This window comes from Rhinoraja longicauda, chromosome 31 (assembly GCF_053455715.1).
Source record: "Rhinoraja longicauda isolate Sanriku21f chromosome 31, sRhiLon1.1, whole genome shotgun sequence".
NCBI classification, from domain to species: domain Eukaryota; kingdom Metazoa; phylum Chordata; class Chondrichthyes; order Rajiformes; family Arhynchobatidae; genus Rhinoraja; species Rhinoraja longicauda.
The window spans coordinates 15,143,810-15,159,630 of NC_135983.1; the positions used below are offsets into that span (position 1 = coordinate 15,143,810).

Genomic DNA, 15,821 nt, shown 5'->3' on the forward strand with positions numbered 1-15,821 from the left:
TTCTATCTCACTTTTCCAGTGTATCCCGATATACTTTGCCTCCTCTAATATCAGTGCAGGCAGTGGGAGAGAGGAGGATGATGGCAAAACTAACATCGCTGCTGGACAACGACTCCCACCCCATGCAGGACACTGTCACTGCACTGAGTAGCACCTTCAGTGACAGAGTCCTTCACCCCAAGTGCGTGGAGAGATATAAGAGATCCTTCCTTCCCGCTGCTGTGAGACTGCACAACCAGCACTGCTCCCAGCAGACGAGTCAACAATATCAGCCAAGAACACATAGAAAACTGATGACAATTTATGTATCTTTTATTTATAATGAATGATCTCTTGCTCTCTTGCTGCCGTAACACTGTAAATTTCCCCGGTGTGGGACAAATAAAGGAATATATTATCCAGATGTCTACTGATCTCAGTTTCAAATGCAATCAATGATTGAACCTCTACAACTGACTGGGACAGAGAATTCTAAACATTCACCAAACACTGAGTGAAGCGGCCCTACCTACTCAATCTCTCCTCATCTGACAAACGGGTGCCCAGGAACCTGTCTGGTGAATTTTTGTTGTACTCCAACTCTAGCAAGAATATCTTTAAGCATGGAGATTAAAATTGTACACAACATACTATGTGTGCTCTCATCAAGGCCATCCCTACCCTTGCAATAAAAACCATCATAATCTTACCTTCCTGAAGCTGTATGTTAGGCTATTGTTGAACTGCATCCAAGGATACCTCAGTCCTTTGAATATCAAAGTTCCCCTAATTTTTATTTTCCATTTCTTCTAACTAAAAAAAATCCTCATCTGACCACTTGGGCTTGCCAGCATCCCTTGAAGTATCTATACACACTCACATTCACCCCCAGTTCCAGATTATTATAAAACTTGGAAACACTGTCTTTAGTTTATTAAAGCCAGCCACAATTCCCTGTGGTACCCCACAGGTTAGAAACTGTCACTGCAAAGAGAATCGATTTACTCCCAGACTTTGATCACCAAATTTGAATGCATAAGAAGCTGACCCCCAATTCTACATGGGACTTCATCAAAAGCTACCCAAATCTCAACTCATCTGCAAGAAACATCCTCAAACAACTCCAAGATAAGTCAAATATAAATTTCCCTTTCATAAATCTCTCTCCACCAATCCATCTCTGGTCCTCCATTTTTGTTCCCTGTCACATACACCCATTTTCTGTTTTCATAAACAGGGCTTTACTGCAAGACAATGATACGTAGATAACCGTTTGAATATATCACTTCTATAGAAGTATCCTAAAAAGAAATAGGCAAAGATAATCAAGGCCCCCAGGGGTAAGTGTGGGGCCCAAAACAACATTGTGGAAAAGCTTTCCCCAATATATGATGCTGGCTCTTTGAAACTAACTTTCTTCAATACTGAAGCTGATAGTAAAATATGACACTTTATTACAGTTAAAAATCTTTCATGAAAACCCATCAGTTTTAAACTTACTTTAAAGATTTTGTCTCTTCAGATGAAGTTAGTGGTATTACATTTAACGACATAGGTTCCTTCTTCTTATCGATCTAAATAAAAGAAAACAAAGGTAAGACACAAACTCTACATGTCATTAAAACATACAACAGTACACCACAAGAACAAGAACAGCCTTTTCGGCCAGCATTTTCTGTGTCGAACAATTGTTATTTGCCTGCACATAATCCATATCCCTCCATACCCATGTGTCTATTCAAAGGTCTCGTAAATGCCACTATCACCACTCCTGGCAGTGCATTCCAGGCACTCACCATCCTGTGTAAAAGACTAGCCCTGCACATCTCCTTAAAACTACGCCCTCTAGTAATTGATTTTTGCAACCTGAAAAAAAGGCTGTGTCCACCCTTTCTATGCCTCACATAAGAACTTTATATACTTCTATCAGGTCGCCCTGCATTCTCTGGAGTTCCAGAGAAAACAATCCGTCTGTCCAACCTCTCCCTGTAGTTAATACCCACTAATCTGGGTATCGTTCTGGCAAAGTTTCTCTACACCCTTAGCCAAACCAACATCCTATAAAGCCGCATTATGACTTCCTGACTTTTATACTCAAAACCCCAACCTATGAAAGCAAGCATACAAGAGCCTTCTTTACCACTTGAGTTGCCACTTTCAGGGGGTTATGGATTTGGATCCCAAGATCAGATTGTTATGCCAGAAGCAAAAACTGTGAGTACTTTACTCATCTTTTACTTTTGTCTGAACAAATGGTTCTAGAAGGTTGCAAAGCAGCTGAGCTGATTTTGAAATGCTTCCAAATTAACATATCTGCCAGCAAAGGACAACTAACAAATTGCAACCATGGCAGATTCTCATCCCTCTGTATCTTCCAGGGCTTTGCAACCAATAAGAGTTTGACCTGTTATAATATCGGTCACAAAACAAGTATTGCACTTACTGAGCAGACTTCTATCTTTATTAGAATCCTTGTTCTCTCCTTTCCTGTCTATCTCCAATTTTGGTGAAAAGTCATCAACCTGAAACATGAACTGTTTTTCTCTCTCCAAATACACTGAACTACTGAATATTCCCAACATTTTCTCTTTTTATCTCAGTGCAACAGTATTACATTGTAGGATAATTTCATTATTATGTTAGGTGTTCCTGGTACAATGAGAAACATTGTGCCTGAATACAATTAAACAAAAAACTTAGGAGAAAAAGTTGAGCTTTCCCCAAAATTTATAAATCATGCATAATGCATAAAGCATAATAGAAGCTAAACATTCTGTTACCCTTCACACAATTTCCAATGAAGGTAAGAAAAAATCTGTCTATTAACAGATATACCACTGCATACAGATTGCCGACATCATTTATACAGCCACAACAACAATTTTTATTCATTTTTGGGGGGATCTGAGCATTGCTGGCAGGGTAAGCATTTATTGCTCATTCCTAACTGCCCTTGAGAGAATGAAGCAAGAACCACTGCAGTCTCTGGTGAAATGCTCCTGCAGCATGAGGAGCATGATATCAATTCTAAGCAACTTTCCCAACTCACTGTTGGGATTCTGAGCTCAATATTTCATTTTGCTTGTAATTTTCCCACAACGAGAAATACTTGTAAAAGCCCAGCACAGGATGATTTGCTCTCCATCTTTTAGTAAAATCTGACACGGCACATCACAAAGGTGTGTATGAAATAGAGTTTTGCCCACACATAAAAATTCAAACATAATTGGCAGCTGCTAAAAAAGTTGCCACACACTGACTAGCTTTAAGAAAAAACTTTTGCAGCAAAATTACTTTTGCACTTTGCCTAACAGCTAAGTGAACGTGTCTGAAGAAGGGTCTCGATGCTGCCTGTCCCGCTAGGTTACTCCAACTTTTTGTGTCTATCATCTGAATAGGATTTAGCTGTTCAGACCAGGAAACACCCGCATGCACTTCCAATGCTCTGCCAAGGTACCGGATCTCCCCGAGGGCATTATAATTTTGTTTAGGATCTCCAATAATGTTTTGCAAGGATATCTGGCAAGCAAATCAGGTCAAATAGTCTACTGACAATCAAAGCTGAGGCTCTTGCATTAAAAATTACCAGATTATATACTGGAAAGTTGGCAATATTTGTGGAATTATACAGCAAGTGACAGTTTTTGGCAATATCAAAAATTACTCTTGGTAAAGTCAATGGCGCTTCATTGCTATGAAAATAATCCTCAATTTCAATTGTGAATAAACCAACAGAAGCCATTTCAATATCCTGAGAAATGGAGTAACTTGTAGCTGTTAGTCTAATTTTCATCCATCATCATAGATTGGCATGCATTTTTGATATGGACCTTCTTAAGGTCAAGCTTCCATAATCTCTTACCTCTCCCTGCATGTTCAGAACAACATTCACAGTTGCAAGTAGAGTTCCAAATGACGGAGCAACGTCAGAATCAAATGCTGGAGTTGTAAAGCTCAAAACAAAGAGCATATCATATTCTGCCAGATCCAAGGACTGTGGGGACAAATAAATGGGAGTTCAGAAGGTGATATCTATTCTGTTCACATATAAAAGGTAGATATTGCCCAGCAGAATCAAGACTTCAACCTTATAATAATTCTCAACACACAAAACATCCACCATCTAAATGCCAAGTCAAAAAATGGCAAACTACATAAATAGATTACGAAAATTAAAAGTGTAGGGTACATTTGTCACTGTAATGGAACTAGCACATCTTGACCAGGCTTTTGGGGATGCCAAAAAACTACAAGGAACATGGTATGTCCTCAAAGCTCCAATGAGTATTCAGTCAAAGGAATGAACAACAACAATTGAAGAATATGGCAATAACATCTAGCCATTGTGTTTTAAAGAGAAAATTATTTGTTCTTAATGTGATTTTAAATCGCAGCTGCATTAAATTGATGAATGGGTTCTGATTCTTCCTCACATCCTCAAAGTTCATAGCACTGATTTAAATGCAGTGGAACACTAGAGGTGCAGCTGAAGTGAGAGCGATTTAACTGGAGCTACGTCCAAGTACATAAAAGTCACTTCTTCGAATCTACATGTATTTTAAATTAATGAAAAGTGCGTTGATTTGACACAAAAACAAAAGCATTAAGTTTACTATGGATGTGGTAGGCTGAAGGGTCTATTTCTGTGCCATACACCAGTTAGCACAAGAATGACTGGATCTATATCTGGAGCAAATGGTGTTAAGAAGCCTATCTCATTCCTTCCCATCTCCTCTTTATACTGGCTGTCAAGCCTTTCCACTTTTAAGTCAGATGAAGTGTCTTGCTTGACCTGAGACGTTGACAATTCCTACCCACTCCTTTTGCTCCAGATTTTAGCATCTGCAATCTCTTATACCTGCATCCATACTTATTTGTTTCATACCAAAAAATGCATAGGCAACAACTATTTACCTGGTCTAGCAATATCTGGCATAGATCTGGGGTAAAGTGTCGAATAGCTGCCAATGTTTTGCTCAGAATTCGGAGCAGACTGGATTGGACTTTCAGCACTGCACGCTGTTCCATCTCATCTCTTTCTATGTCCTGCTGTTTTTTGGGCGTCTGAGCAGGTTTTGACTGCCGAGGTACAATTGCAGGTGGAATAGTATCTCCATTCTTCACCTGTGAAATAGAATACAATCATATTTGATGTCATAATCGTACAGGCTTTCCCATAGATTTGCCTCAAACGCAAAGTCACTCTGCCGTCCGTTACCAATTGATCTGATTCAACCTCCAGGTGCTTGCTGAGAACAGAAATTTAAAGAGCCTTTTGTTTTGAAAAGATATTCCAAATAGATCAAAGACAATTAATTCAAAACACTGCTTCATGCAACATTTCCAGCATTTTTAACTACAGCGAGTTTTGTTGGAAAGCATCTGACAAATGTGCACCACAAATCATTTTTATCATGAGTCAGTTTTGGTAAAGAAATACACCCTCTTCCTGCTTTGTACACAACCAGTATTTTGTACATAAGCAGCTTTCCCACAGAGTAGATTATCTGAATTTATGATTCAAGTGCTCAAACTACATGTCCACCACTGATTTCCAAGCACCTTTGGTTTCAGAGCCTTGCCGGATTATCCATTTTGCCAGAACAGCAGAAGTCAGGTCCTCCGAAAAGAGTCAAACTGTACAGGAATGGTCTGCCTAGGTCACCAGGGGCTGAGATACCAGCCTGCAAAGTCAGCCTCGGAAATCGGCTATGGGAACGGATTTGCCAGCTTCAGCCAGGCCAGAGTTCCAGTGCCCCAGCAGCAGGGGACAAATTTGGCCCACCGATCGGCTGTGGAAGTCGGCTGGATTCAGAGCCCCGACCGCAGGGGGCAAACTCGACCCGTTGATCATAATTTTGTCCAGATTAAAAGAGGTGCCTGACCACCAGTTGCCAGAAAATCAGTGGTGGACCTGTATTACTCAAATGTACAGATTACATAATACAGTAAATCATTTATTGACAATATATGAGAAATATCTCCACTGCCTTAAATATCAATAATGGAGCACTTGAAAAGCTTGCTTAAAACTTGTAATATTGCACATCTTAATGAACAAAACCCATTTCAAAAGAAAAACTTTATACTGACCTGTAGATAGTGCTGAAGCACTTTGGGGCTATGTAGCAGAAAGGTACATGTCTGGCAGAGGTAACACAGGTTTACCTGCAAAACACAGAACAATCAAGGTCCTCAATGAGACGTGAAGACTGGGAACTTGGGATAGTTAATGGAGCTATCTTGAGAACAGTTTGCATAAAAGTCATGGAGGTGCTGAACGTTCTAAGGTGTATGACGATAGATAAATCTCACGGCCCGGATCAGATATATCCGAGGACACAATGGGAAGCTAGAGAAGAAATTGCAGATGCCCCAGAAGATGTCATACTTGTCCTTATATTTCTTCCCTCGACTGTATCCAGGGACCCCACTCAGGTTAGACAGGTTCACATGTACCTCCTCTAATCTCATCTACTGCATCCGGTAGGAAGAAACTGCAGATGCTGGTTTACACCGAAGATAGACACAAAATGCTGGAGTGACTCGAACATTGTGTCTATCTTCTACTGTATCCTGTGTTCCTGATGTAGACTCCTGTACATCGGCGAGACCAAACGTAGACTCTGCGACCATTTTGCTGAACACTTACACTCAGTTTGCCTAGGGCTATGGGATCTCCCGGTTACCAACCATTTCAATTCCTTCCCATTCCCATACTGACATTTCTGTCCTGGGTCTCCTTTGCCAGAGTGAGGCCACAGGCAAATTAGAAGAACAGCACCTCATATTTTGCTTGGGTAGCTTATAACGCAGCGGTATAAACATTGAATTGTTTAATTTTAAGTAACCTCTACTTGCTCCCCCCTCCTCCCCCCTCCCCGTCATTCCACAGTTCTCCACATTGTTTTCCTCTTGAAATCACACCTTCACTAGCCAACAATGGGCTTACCAGGTACCCCCACCCTGCAGGATATCATTTGTGGCCAGACCCGATTCCTGGTCGTCTCTCACCTCCAACTCTTCACCACCTACCCACCACCTACTTTCAGCCTGAAGAAGGGTCCTGAACTGAAACGTCACCCATCCTTTTTCCCTCAGAGACGCTGTCTTGTCTGCTGAGTTACTCCAGCATTGTTAGGTTTCTCACAGCACCAGAGATCCAGATTAATTCCTGATCTTGGATGCTGTTTGTATGGAGTATGCATGTCCTCCCTATGACCACGAGGGTTTCCACCCACATCCCATTAACATGCAGGTTTATAGGTTAACTGCCTCTCTGTTGCCCCTAGTGTATAGGAAATGAATAAGACAGTGGGATAACATGGAAGTAGTGTAAACAGATGATCGTAGGTCAATGTGGACAGTGGGTCGAAGAGCCTGATTTCACCTGTTCAAGATTATATTTTTTCTATGTGAAGAATACCTGCACATCTCTAAGCAGCTGCGGCAGGTGAAACCGCCACTCTTTGATGAAGTTGGAAAGCTGAAGAATAAATCCAACCGTATGATCAACTTCATCGAGACAAGCCAAGCTCTGCACCTTTCGAACTGCATCCAAGCACTATAAGAGAATGGACAAAGATAATAACATATATTTTGTGGCACCTAACATCAACATACCACGTTTGACATGATCAAATCATAAATTTATGGCACAGAAGATGATATTTGGCCTATAATTTCTATCTTCCGTCATTTTATAAAAACTGCACACATATAAATTTATTTGTAATGTTCCTCAATTGTGACGGTAAGAAGATTAAACATTTGAATGTTTCCATAATTTTCAGTCCTGATCCTGGACAGCCAGGCATAAATAAATCCTTTGTAAGGTAAAATGTTCTGGAATATACATTAAATTAATGGAGAAATCCAACGGGTCAGGTCGCATCTGTGGAGTTTCTCCCGGATTTTGTGTTTTGCTCAAAATTCCATCATCTACCGTTCTTTGTGGTTCCATTGAATTATCGATATTCTTCTGTAAAGTGCACCATCTAGTGGCCAGGAACACATGTTCTAAATCTCATCTGGACTCAAGTAACAAGCGACTGAGTATGAGAGGGCTAACAGTTATGACATCATTTACAGGAACTTATAATCAAGTCTCAACAAAACTGAGTAAATGAAAAGGGAAGCATTCACCAGAAAAATGTATTAATAACTTTCTTTAGACATGCAGTTTTCAAGTAATTATGGATCTGCAGATGTATGAACTACTTCAATTACTCACCCCCATCAAACAGATTCTGCATAAAGATTGTTGAAACACATTAAATTTTACTAAAGTGCAAATTTAGTTTACTATTTTACTAAAGTGCGAATTAAAATTTAAAAGCATCGAAAAACTTTGACCCTGCCTGAAGTATCCGCTCCTGATGGACCCCAACAAAGTCTAATGCTTCTGTGAGGAAGTTGTAGCGCAAGGACTTTAAAAGTCTTTCCATCAGTGACATAGTGAGCCTATAAACCCCTGGCCAGGATGGAGCATCCAGAGATTTTCGGGAAAATCCCAAAGTCTGAAACATAAAAAGAAAAAGGACGATATTGAAGAGATATCAAATAGCAATAGATTCTTTACTTGACAAATAATGTAAGCATCACATCAAAAAGTAAAACACTGCTGAAACAGAATATCTAATAACACACATCATAAAGGTTTCAGTCTGTTTGAAAAGTAAGGTTGCTTCTCAGAACCTTAAGATTGATTTTAATTTATAAGCACATCTGATCCATTTACACCAAAGATTTGATACGTCGACATGTATCGCGAGTTATAAACTGTTTGACACTCAGCATTTTCCAGTGACACACTTATTTCAGTTTCTTGCATTATGTTGAAAACTTAATTTTTATTACAATTCTACGACAGCTGCTGGACCAAAAGGATTTATTTGATTCACTCAACTCACTTGAAAGGAAAAAAAAGGTCAGAGAAAATTATAGAAACAGCAGAGATTATAATATTAGAAGTTAAAATTGTCAAATTTAATATCCATTTAGAAATCACCTGTTACAATTTTCAGTTAGAACAAAGTATATTATAAACCAGAATTATATTGTACAAGTGATAAAAAGACCAAGTTGATCCTGAACTATAATTTAGTCATCAAGCTAGGACCATCCAGAAAACATGTAATCTAATCCAAAAAATAAACTTCTGGAGGAACTCAGTGGGTCAGGCAGTGTCTGTGGAGAGAATATACAGATGCTTTTTCGGTTCAGGACCCTTCTTCAGACCTGAATGAAGATTCACTCAGCTCCTCCAGAGGTTTGTGTTGTGTATTTTTCCTCTGAGTTTCAGCATCCAGTGTTTTGTGTCTCTATATAATCTAATCCAACAAATTAGAATTAATTTGCTTCCTTTCACAATGAACAATCACTTTCCCAAAAGACCTAGTAGTATCTGTGAAGTATTTAGGTTCCTCTACAGTTATCTATAATATTCTCATTCTTGATGATACCTGAACACATTTCCCAATAAAGCTCTCAAAACTGGACACGTTCATAAAATATCAGGGTACATTTCAAATAAGACCTTTGTGCGTCTATATTTTGCAGACGTTGACTCAACAGGACTCTAATGGATTACAATGAAACAACTCTCATCAGTCCTTGTAACAGCGATTGTATTACAGTACCTGAGTGGTGCCATTGGCACTGAGCTGATAAACACTGAGAAGTGGCAGACAAATGCTCGGCAGGACACCAGCTCCTCCCACTGCAGTTGCTCCCTGAAAGTCACAAAAATATGGGATTTAACACAACCACATTTTTTCCAAAATTACAAGCAGCTTTGATTGGATTTTTGAGTTTATGTATATCATTAAATTAAAATATTCACACCTCTGGAAAATAAGATTCTCATGTCAACATATCTACAATAAGGGCCAAGATATTTTATTGAAGGCTTGAAAGAGCTTGATTTTACTTTGATTGTACTTGTCAATATATGGACATTTCTAAAGCAAATATTGTGCACAATAACACCTTGAAATGAAAGTTAAAGCTCCAGAACAGTGAACTCCTTATGTATTTAATTGTACAGCATTCAGAACCATCATGTCAAACACCCAAATCTAATTTTGTGTTAAAATAAAGTGAAACAGTAAAAACAGTGAGGACAAAGCCATCATCATTGCATATATATAGACCAAGCTGCGAGACAAAGTGGTGGAGGCAGTTACAATGAAAAAAAAAGACATCAGGATATGTACATGGAAAGGAAAGGTTTAAAGGGGGAGATATGGGTCAAATGCAGGCAAATAGAATGAGTCTAAATGGGCATTTTGGTCAACATGTACAAATTGGGCCAAATTTGTGTACACATTTTTGAGGATGTAACAAGTAAAATAGACAAGGGAGAGCCAGTGGATGTAGTGTACCTGGACTTTCAGAAAGCCTTTGATAAGATCCCACACAGGAAATTAGTGGGCAAAATTAGAGCACATGGTATTGGGGGGTAGGGTATAGACATGGATAGAAAATTGGTTGGCAGACAGGAAACAAAGAGTAGGGATTAACGGGTTCCTTTCAGAATGGCAGGCAGTGACGTGGGGTGCCCAAGGCTCGGTGCTGGGACTGCAGCTATTTACAATATTCATTAATGATTTAGATGAAGGAATTAAAAGTAACATTAGCAAATTTGCATTGACACAAAGCTGGGTGGCAGTGTGAACTGTGAAGAGGATGCTATGAGGATGCAGGGTGACTTGGACAGGTTGGGTGAGTGGGCAGATGCATGGCAGATGCAGTATAATGTGGATAAATGTGAAGTTATCCACTTTGGTGGCAAGAATGGGAAGGCAGATTAATATCTGAATGGTGTCAGGTTAGGAAAAGGGGAAGTGCAACGAGACCTGGGTGTCATTGTACATCAGTCACTGAAAGTAAGCATGCACGTACAGCAGGCAGTGAAGAAAGCTAAAATGGCATGTTGGCCTTCATAACGAGAAGAGTTGAGTATAGGAGCAAAGAGGTCCTTCTGCAGTTGTACTGGGCCCTGGTGAGACCACACCTGGAGTATTGTGTGCAATTTTGGTCTCCTAATTTGAGGAAGGACATTCTTACTCTTGAGGGAGTGCAGCATAGGTTCACGGGGTTAATTCCCGGGACTGTCAAATGATGAAAGAATGGAGCGACTGGGCTTATATTCACTGGAATTTAGATGGATGAGAGGGAATCTTATATAAACATAAAATTATTAAGGGTATAGAAAAAAATGCAGATGCTGGTTTAAATCGAAGGTAGACACAAAATGGTGGAGTGGCTCAGCGGGTTGGGCAGCGTCTCGGGAAAGAAGGAATGGGTGACATTTTGGGTCGAGACCCTTCTTCAGTCTGAGGAAGGGTCTCAACCTGAAACGTCGCCCATTCCTTCTCTCCCGACTCCCAAGATGCCGCCTGACCCACTGAGTTGCTCCAGCATTTTGTGTCTACCTAAAATTAAGGGATTGGACACACTAGTTGCAGGAAACATGTTCCCGATGTTGGGGGAGTCCAGAACCAGTGGCCACAGTTTAAAAATAAGGGGTAGGCCATTTAGAACTGAGATGAGGAAAAACTTTTTCACACAGAGAGTTGTGAATTTGTGGAATTCTCAGCCACAGAAGGCAGTGGAGGCCGATTCACTGGATGGATTCAAAAGAGAGTTAGATGGAGTTCTGAGGGCTAGCAGAATCAAGGGATATGGGGAGAAGGCAGGAATAGGGTGCTGATTGTGGATGATCTGCCATGAGCACATTGAATGGCGGAGCTGGCTCGAAAGCCGAATGGCCTACTCCTGGACCTATTGTCTATATATCTATATATCCATGTGCCGAAGGGCCTGTTTGCTTAGTGTATGACTATTATTAACATGGAAGACTATACTAAAGACAAAAGAGGAATATTTGACTTTTATATTTAAAGAGTCACAGATCAATAGCAAATATTTGATTCAGTCACAGTAATTTCCTTTTCAATCTTTTTTAAACAGAAAAGACAGACCTGTAAATACAGGAGTTAATAAATTTGTTACTAGCATGCAACAATTGTGGAAATAGACACGTATTCCAAAAAGATTTCCAGATATACTCTCAAGTAAAGTGAATTTTGAGGTTGGCACAAAGTGCTGGAGTTACTCAGTGGGTCAAGCAGCATCTCTGGGGAAAAAGGATGGGTAACATTTTGGGTCGGGACCGTTTTTCAGGCAGCAGTCTTTGTATCTTCCTTTGTTATAAAGCACTATCTGTAGTTCTTTGTTTCCATTTCTGAATTTGAGGTTGTTAGAATTATTTCCAACACATTTTCTCCCAATTTATTTCTGTGGTTTACGGTATACACAGTCCAGCTACTCCCAGGATAACAGAAGCACTGACGAGACAGTCCATTGCTTGTGATTAATTATCGGCATTACAGCAAGGCCCAGATTCTAAAAGTGCTCGATTAGATGTGGCACATTACAGTTTATTAAGAATTTAATATGTTATGTTACTCATACTTCCGATAAAAACTCCAAGCCATTCTCAAGATTTAGAATTTCCAAACAAAAACCAAAAACTGATAGAAATACTCAGTTCAGAAAACATCTGTGGAGAAGGAAACAGAATTAATAGGTCAATAAGCTATTAATAAAACTAGGAAAAATCAAATCAAAATTGTTTTAATCACATAAAATGTTAAAGATTGGAAAAAATAAACATTTGTGACAGGGTAGAAAGCAAAGGTGTTAGAATAACATAAACTGAGGGCATATTGAATGAAAGATGATGTAATTAAGCTTGTTAATTGTAGCTAATCTGTCTGAAGAAGGGCATAAAGTGCCTGGTCAAAAGGTGGTAGCTATTATTTGATGACAAAAGGACACAAAGTGCTGGAGTAACTCAGCAGGTCAGGCAGCATCTCTGGAAAACTGTTACTTGATTCTATGTTAAGGCTGAGCAGGACAATGTAAGATACCAATGACAGAGGTCAGAGTGGGTGTAGGACAAATAATTAAAATGATAGGTAACTAGGATAGAGTTCCTCTGGACCTCAACTTATACCCCACTAACCACATCCAATGAAGCATCTCCCAGTTTCTACCAATTCTGACCATATTCTACACCTTTCCTTCCCCTTCTAATCCAATATATAACATGTTCCTAGTTTAGATAAAATCCATCTTCCTAGTTTAGATCAAAAGTCAGCAACATGATATGTCAATTCTCTTTCCTTTTCCATAGACACTGTCTGGACTGTTGAGTATTACTGACATATTCTGTCTTTATTTTCCTTTAAGATACAGGAATTTGGCTTACCTGTTCTGTTTTTGCCAGGCTCAAAAGCAAATGCAGGGATGCCTCTGCAAAGTGTAGGTTCTGTTTGACTCGAAGACTAAGTTCCAAGGTGCTAAGCATTGCAGGAAGAAAAGGAACTGTGCGAGTAATTGAAACTAAATGGTCACCACCCTCATCCATTTCACAGAGTTCCTTTGCAAGGTGGAGAGCTAGCACGCATACCTGGAGAAAGAAAGGCCAGAGGTGTAAATTGCAGATCTAGTCAGTTCAACCCTCTGCCGGATATATAATTTAAACATTTTCTCCCCTTACCCCATCTTTCTGGTCCTTATGCTGTAATCGTGGTGCACAATCTGTTTCCATACTATCTTTATCATCAAATAAGCCATTATCAGTTGTAAGAGCATGATGTGTTTGGTCCAGTAGAACAATCGCCTCATTATATATGGTTTCGCACACAGTCAGCAGCATTTGAGAATACTGGGGGAAGTCACTAACTAAACAAAAGATCACAAACATAGCAAAAAATCTACAACAGTAGAATTTCACATCAGTAATAGAAATTATTTTACAAACTCTCATAAATTAGGTGGATCTGCAGTTCAAGCAAATTATACTATAGTATAATTCAGATTTCTAAAATACCCGAGCAACATTCATTGATATACATGCAGACAACATAAAAGTATGAATGCTTTTCTCATATAACCATCACACCATAAACAGGACAGAAAAGTCAGTATCGTAATGGGAAGATGAGTTAAAATGGTTAGCAACTGCAGAGTTACTGCTTAACAACACCAGAGACCAAGGTTTGATCCAGACTACTGGTGCTGGCTATGCAGAGTTTGCACGTTCTCCCTGTGACCGCATGGGTTTCTTCCGGGTGCTCCTGTTTCCTCCCACATTCCAAATACGTGCAAGGTTTGTAGGTAAATTGGCTTCTGTAAATTGCCCCTAGTTTGTAGGATACAAAAGTGGGATAACATAATACTGGTGAATCAGTGATGGATGGTCAGCATGTACTCGGTGGGCCAAAAGGCCTGTTTCCACGCTGTGTCTCTAATCTAAATGAGGATATCCAGTAGGTCTTGGTGGACCAAGCGCAAGTGTTTGGCGAAACGGTTGCCAAGTCTACGCTTGATCTCACTGATGTACAGGAGGCCACATCGGGAACACTGGATTCAGTAGATGAGGTTAAAGGAGGTGCACGTAAACTTCAGTCATATGGAAGGACTGCTAGTCTTACCCGCCTCACCCGGAAGGCCTGCAATGTAGTTTCCCATTATAAAGAAGTCAGAACACCTAAATAACTAACATGGGAACACTTGCACACAAATTGCAGTGGTTCAAGGAGGCATAATCAGGAAATAAATACCATGCAGCTGGCAACAAAGCCAAAGATGTGGGGACGGGCCAAAATTATGAGCCTATTAGAATAAAGCCGACTACGTTCACACTGCAGCAATGACAATGCCGTATTTAGGCAAAATCAGAAATCACAATAATCATCACTTGTCCGCTCTCCCTGATGACCTGAAGAGCCCATTGCCTATTCATCTGGTATTTTTTTTTGTGTCCTTGTCCTTTGCCTCCATAGTTACTAGGCATGCACCACATAGAACAACACAACCCTAAATTTTCCAAGAAAGTCAAGAAGGAAGTGAAAGTCAAACCTCGTAAATGCTTGATCTGAATGGTAATTATGATAGCAGAATATATTTTTGCCTTTGTCTTCTCCATGAAGTATTGGTTGCTCTGTGAGAGGCTTTCTAGAATTTGATCCAAGGGGTCCAGGATTTTAGATATGTTAACAATTACACTGAGAAAGGAACAAAGTGGAAACCATTATTGCCTCATTAATCCATTATTGGACATGCAAGTGTAATAAGATAATTTCCTTAAAAATAAAAACTAGCAGTAAATGCAGGGCAATATCCAGAGTTTTAATGCTTTAGGTGTTTTTCTTTATCCATAACCAAGAAGTAAATTTGATCAAATATCCAGGATATATTCCTACAATGTATTTTTAGTCACTGTGTTAACGCGAGTATGTAGGAGGCCACAACAAAAGAACGGAACCCACAAAGCACTTTAAAACTTTCAAAATATATTGAATATTTAAAGTATGTGATCAAGTTCCAAACACACTCTGCATAATCATCAAATACAATCTTGTTCTTACCGTTTCCATTGTTTCAATAGAATTAAAAGCAGCGTTGCCAGCATTGATCCCATTCGCAGACAGGAAGCAGATGAGGGAACTGTCAGCTAACAGAAGAACATATAGGGTGGTCAAGTAAGCAATTGGGACATTTCCAACAAATCACGACATCGAAGTGACGTTCTAGAAATGCACAATACAATACAATACAATATATCTTTATTGTCATTGTACCCAGGGGTACAACGAGATTGGGAATGCGCCTCCCATACGATGCAATAATTTAAGTAATTTAGACAACAGCAACCCAACGAAACGAAACAATTGTAACATTTTTAGACAGGGTAAAGTGCAAGTTGATCTATGCGTTGTGGCCATCCGGCTCAGCAGGACCGGTTCATAGCAGCTATGGCCCTGGGG

General features: G+C 39.7%; 1 protein-coding gene across 1 annotated transcript in view; it reads right to left on the reverse strand.

Annotated features, from left to right (window-relative positions):
- nup188 (nucleoporin 188) overlaps positions 1 to 15,821 on the reverse strand; it is a 70,800-nt gene that overhangs the window by 6,709 nt on the left and 48,270 nt on the right. The window contains exons 33-43 of the mRNA XM_078426047.1: positions 15,423 to 15,508; positions 14,914 to 15,059; positions 13,550 to 13,734; positions 13,259 to 13,459; positions 9,621 to 9,713; positions 8,340 to 8,498; positions 7,406 to 7,543; positions 6,073 to 6,147; positions 4,894 to 5,103; positions 3,842 to 3,973; positions 1,480 to 1,553 (exon numbers count right to left, since the gene is read on the reverse strand). Coding sequence (XP_078282173.1) covers positions 1,480 to 1,553; positions 3,842 to 3,973; positions 4,894 to 5,103; positions 6,073 to 6,147; positions 7,406 to 7,543; positions 8,340 to 8,498; positions 9,621 to 9,713; positions 13,259 to 13,459; positions 13,550 to 13,734; positions 14,914 to 15,059; positions 15,423 to 15,508 — 1,499 coding nt within the window. The remainder of the gene's footprint in view (positions 1 to 1,479; positions 1,554 to 3,841; positions 3,974 to 4,893; positions 5,104 to 6,072; positions 6,148 to 7,405; positions 7,544 to 8,339; positions 8,499 to 9,620; positions 9,714 to 13,258; positions 13,460 to 13,549; positions 13,735 to 14,913; positions 15,060 to 15,422; positions 15,509 to 15,821) is intronic.